This window comes from Oncorhynchus keta, chromosome 35, assembly GCF_023373465.1.
Source record: "Oncorhynchus keta strain PuntledgeMale-10-30-2019 chromosome 35, Oket_V2, whole genome shotgun sequence".
Classification (NCBI taxonomy): Eukaryota; Metazoa; Chordata; class Actinopteri; order Salmoniformes; family Salmonidae; genus Oncorhynchus; species Oncorhynchus keta.
Genome location: NC_068455.1, coordinates 8,612,981 through 8,617,980, shown reverse-complemented (window position 1 = coordinate 8,617,980; position 5,000 = coordinate 8,612,981). Strand labels below are relative to the sequence as shown.

The following is a 5,000-nucleotide window of genomic DNA, read 5'->3' as shown; positions in this document are numbered from 1 at the left end:
TCCCCACCATCAGTCTGTCCAGAGCCAGCTACAGAACCAGCTGGACCATTACCACCATCAGTCTGTCCAGAGCCAGCTACAGAACCAGCTGGACCATCCCCACCATCAGTCTGTCCAGAGCCAGCTACAGAACCAGCCGGACCATCACCATCATCAGTCTGTCCAGAGCCAGCTACAGAACCAGCTGGACCATCACCACTATCAGTCTGTCCAGAACCAACTGGACCATCACCAGCATCAGTCTGTGCAGAGCCAGCTACAGATCCAGGTGGACCATCACCATCATCAGTCTGTCCAGAGCCAGCTACAGAACCAGCTGGACCATCACCACCATCAGTCTGTCCAGAGCCAGCTACAGAACCAGCTGGACCATCACCACCATCAGTCTGTCCAGAGCCAGCTACAGAACCAGCTAGACCATCACCAGCATCAGTCTGTCCAGAGCCAGCTAGACCATCACCACCATCAGTCTCTCCAGGACCAGCTACAGAACCAGCTGGACCATCACCAGCACCAGTCTGTCCAGAGCCAGCTACAGAGCCAGAAGCACCAGGTCAGACTCCACATCCTAGCCCAGCTCCAGAGACAAGAACAAGGACAGGGAGGGGGCTACTGCCCCCCACAGCCCCCCTCACAGAACCACAGTCACACCCAGCAGCACACACACATCTCCTACACTCAAACACAGACCCACGCACAAAGCTCCTATCTGTACACACAGGCCCACACAGACCAACAACAAAGCCCCTGTTTGTACACACAGCCAGCACAGAGCCCTCTAACCTCTGTGGAACCCTCCTCACCCTCCTCACCCTGGTACCCTGGTCCTCAGTCTTACTCCAATCCTTACTTTTTCCCTCACTTCCACTCTCATCCCAACTCTAACTTTAACTCTCACCCTCAATCCAATCCCAGCTCTAATCCCCATCTTCAATCCTATCCCAGCTCTAATCCCCATCTTCAATCCAAGTACAGCCTCCTCCCCAACCCCAACCCTGCCTACAGCCACAACCCCAACCCCAGCCCCAGCCCCAACCCTAACCCTAACCCTAACCCCAACCCCAACCCTACCTACAGCCCCAACCCTAACCCTAATCCTAACTACAGCTCCAAGCCTAACCCCAACCCCACCTACAGCCCCAACCCTAACCCTACCTATAGCCCAAACCCTATCCCCAACCCTAACCCCAACCCCAACCCTAACTCTAACCCCAACCCTACCTACACCCCCAACCCCAACCCTACCTACAGCCCCAACCATAATCCCGAACCTACCTACATCCCAAACCTCAACCCTAACCCTACCTACAGCCCAAATACTAACACCACTTACAACCCCAATCCTAACCCTACCTACAGCTCCCACCCTAACCATAGTCCCTACTCTTATCCTCACCTCAGCCCTCAATCCAGCCCCATACCCCATCCTAACCAGCCCAGCCCAAGCCCTTCCTATATTCCCTACCCTAACCCTAGCCCTAGATGCAGCCCTCTCTACCTCTCTCCCCCTCTCCTCCTGCGTGGGGGGTGGGAGTCAGAGAGGGGGGTAAGTCCAGCCGTTCAGCAGATGACCACAGAGAGGAGAGGACCACACGTGAACCACCTGAATCAATTGAATCACTTGAACCATTTGAATCACTTGAACCATTTGAATCAATTGAACCATCTGAAGCCTCTCTACTCGCCCCCAGCACAGCAGACACAGGTACAGTAACAACCTCCCAAGGGGGAGTCTGGGTAGTCTGTGTTAGCTCGCTGAGCTAAAAACTAAAGCATTAAGGATATCTGATATACTTAACAGTGTGTTAAATTAATGTTGGTTTTGTTACTCTTTTTAGATGACATTGACAGAACATTTGGGAAACTATGAGACACCAAACTGCAGGTATGCTGTGTGTGTGTATGTGCGCGTGTGTGTGTGTGTGTGTGTGTGTGTGTGTGTGTGTGTGTGTGTGTGTGTGTGTGTGTGTGTGTGTGTGTGTGTGTGTGTGTGTGTGTGTGTGTGAAATAACACAAATAGAATCACGTAGTACTGAAAAAAAGTGTTAAGCAAAACAAAACATATTTTATATCTGAGATTCTTCAAAGTAGCCACCCTTGCCTTAATGGCGGCTTTGAACAATCTTGGCATTCTCTCAACCAGCTTCACCTGGAATGCTTTTCCAACAGTCTTGAAGGAGTTCCCACATATGCTGAGCACTTGTTGGCTGCTTTTGCTTCACTCTGCGGTCCAACTCATCCCAAACCATCTCTATTGGGTTGAGGTCGGGTGATTGTTGAGGCCAGGTCATTTGATGCAGCATCTCCTTCTTGGTGAAATAGCCCTTACAGAGCTTGTGTTGGGTTATTGTACTGTTGAAAACCAAATGATAGTCCCACTAAGCTCAAACCAGATAGGATGGCGAATGCTGTGGTAGCCGTGCTGGTTAAGTGTAACTTCAATTCTAAATAAATCACTGACAGTGTCATCAGCAAAGCACCCCATACCATCACACCTCCTCCTCCATGCTTCACGTTGGGTACCACACATGCAGAGATGTTCTCGTACTCTGTGTCTCACAAAGATGCGGCTGTTGTAACCAAAAATATGGACTCATCAGGCCAAAGGACAGATTTCCACTGGTCTAATGCCCATTGCTAATTTTTCTTGGCCCAAGCAAGTCTCTTCTTCCTACTGGTGCACTTTAGAAGTGGTTTCTTTGCAACAATTTGACCATGAAGGCCTGATTCATGCAGTCTCCTCTGAACAGTTGATGTTGAAATGTGTCTGTTACTTGAAATCTGTATTTATTTGGGCTGGTAATGAACGTATCCTCTGTAGCAGAGGTAATTCTGGGGCTTCCTTTCCTATAGTGGTCCTCGTGAGAACCAGTTTCATAGCGCTTGATGGTTTTTGCGACTGCACTTTAAGAAACTTTCAAAGTTCTTGAAATGTTCCGCATTGACTGACCGTCATGTCTTAAAGTAATGATGGACTGTCGTTTCTCTTTGCTTATTTGAGCTGTTCTTCACATAATATGGGCTTGGTCTTTTACCAAATAGAGATATCTTCTGTGTACCACCCCTAACTTGTCACAACACAACTGATCCGCTCAAACACACTAAGAATGAACAGAATTCCACCCAATTAACTTTTAACAAGGCACACCTGTTAATTGAAATGCATTCCAGGTTGCATACCTCATGAAGCTGGTTGAGAGAATGCCAAGAGTGTGCAAAGCTGTCATCAAGGCAAAGGATGGCTCGTTGAAGAATCTCAAATATAAAATACATTTTGATTTGTTTAACACTTTTTTGTTTACTACATGATTCCATATGTGTTATTTCATAGTTTTGATGTCTTCACTAATATTATACAATGTAAGAAATAGCAAAAATGAGTAGGTGTGTCCAAACCTTTGACTGGTTTGAGCATAGGAACACATCCCTATCCATGGCAAAATGCATATGGGGCGGCAGGGTAGCCTTGTGGTTAGAGAGTTGGACTAGTAACCAGAAGGTTGCAAGTTCAAACCCCCGAGCTGACAAGGTACAAATCTGTCGTTCTTCCCCTGAACAGGCAGTTAACCCTAGGTCGTCATTGAAAATAAGAATTTGTTATTAACTGACTAACCTAGTTAAATAAAATACAAATATAATTGCAGGAAATTAGCTTTCAAACTACAACATTTTAATCAGCTACGTTAAAAAATTTGTAGAATTACAGGAAATTAGCTTTCAAACTACAACATTTTAATCAGCTACGTTAAAAAATGTGTAGAATTACAGGAAATTGGCTTTAAAACACCAACATGTCTCTCCACCAAGATGGAGGCATCAAAACAGTTATTGACCGGGGCTTTGACCAAATTCAGCCGTGACCGCGCCCACTGCCACGCCCTGCCACACCCACTGCCACGCCCTGACACGCCCACTGCCACGCCCTGCCACGCCCCCTGTCACACCCTGCCACGCCCACTGCCACCCCCTGCCGCGCCCACCAACTACGACACTTTTTGATCCAATATGGTGTTTGTATTGATGATGATGATGATGATAATAATATTTATTATGATCATGATGATATTGATGAGGATGATGATAATGATGATGCTATTGATTATGATGATGAGGATGATAATATTGATTATGATGATATTGATTATGATGTTGACGATGATGGTAATGATTATGATGATGAGGATGATAATATTGATTATGATGATGATATTGATTATGATGATATTTATTATGAGGATGATGATGTTGATTATGATGATAATATTGATTATGATCATGACTATATTAATGATGATGATGTGTGTGTGTCAGCAGGTTGATGTGTTCTGTGTGTCAGAGGGACTTTAAGAGTCTTCCTGCTCTTAACGGACACATGCGCTCTCACAGAGGACTCCGAGGACAGCCCGGCAGGCCACAAACATACAGGACGGTGAGACGAAACACAAAACACACACACACACACACACACACACACACACACACACACACACACACACACACACACACACACACACACACACACACACACACACACACACACACACACACACACACACACACACACACAATACTTCTCTATCCCTGTAATGTACATTTTCTCTCTCTCTCTCTCAGCAGAAGGAAGGGGGGATTCCAGGGTCTCCTGTCCCCATAGTGATGCCCGTCTCTGTGCCCGTCAGACTCCCTGCCTCCCAATTTCCATGCCTGGAAGAAGAGCACCAAGAGGGGGAGGATGAGGGAAGGAGGGGATGGAAAGAAAGGAAAAAAGAAAAGAGGAGGGATCCCCATCGCCACTCTGCTCTTGTCCTGCCCCGCCAGTCCACTAGGGGTGCTGTGGTGTTCCAGAGTGTTCTGCGTTCAATTGTTCAACTGACCGAATACACCCCTCCTCCCATGCTGAGGCCAGACAGGGATGGAACTGGGCTATACTGCTCTCTAACCACATGTGATGGTGACATGCTAATGTCCGGGGAGCATCCAATGAAGAACAAACCGTAAGA

The 5,000-nt window shown here is 47.1% G+C and overlaps 1 protein-coding gene across 1 annotated transcript in view; it reads left to right on the top strand.

Annotated features, from left to right (window-relative positions):
- The window catches only part of LOC118378007 (putative uncharacterized protein DDB_G0291608), a 38,826-nt gene that overhangs the window by 1,160 nt on the left and 32,666 nt on the right, over positions 1–5,000 (top strand). Inside the window, exons 1-4 of the mRNA XM_052496237.1 lie at positions 1–1,705; positions 1,839–1,885; positions 4,315–4,429; positions 4,615–4,994. The exon at positions 1–1,705 is cut by the window's left edge and continues 1,160 nt beyond it. Coding sequence (XP_052352197.1) covers positions 1–1,705; positions 1,839–1,885; positions 4,315–4,429; positions 4,615–4,994 — 2,247 coding nt within the window. The remainder of the gene's footprint in view (positions 1,706–1,838; positions 1,886–4,314; positions 4,430–4,614; positions 4,995–5,000) is intronic.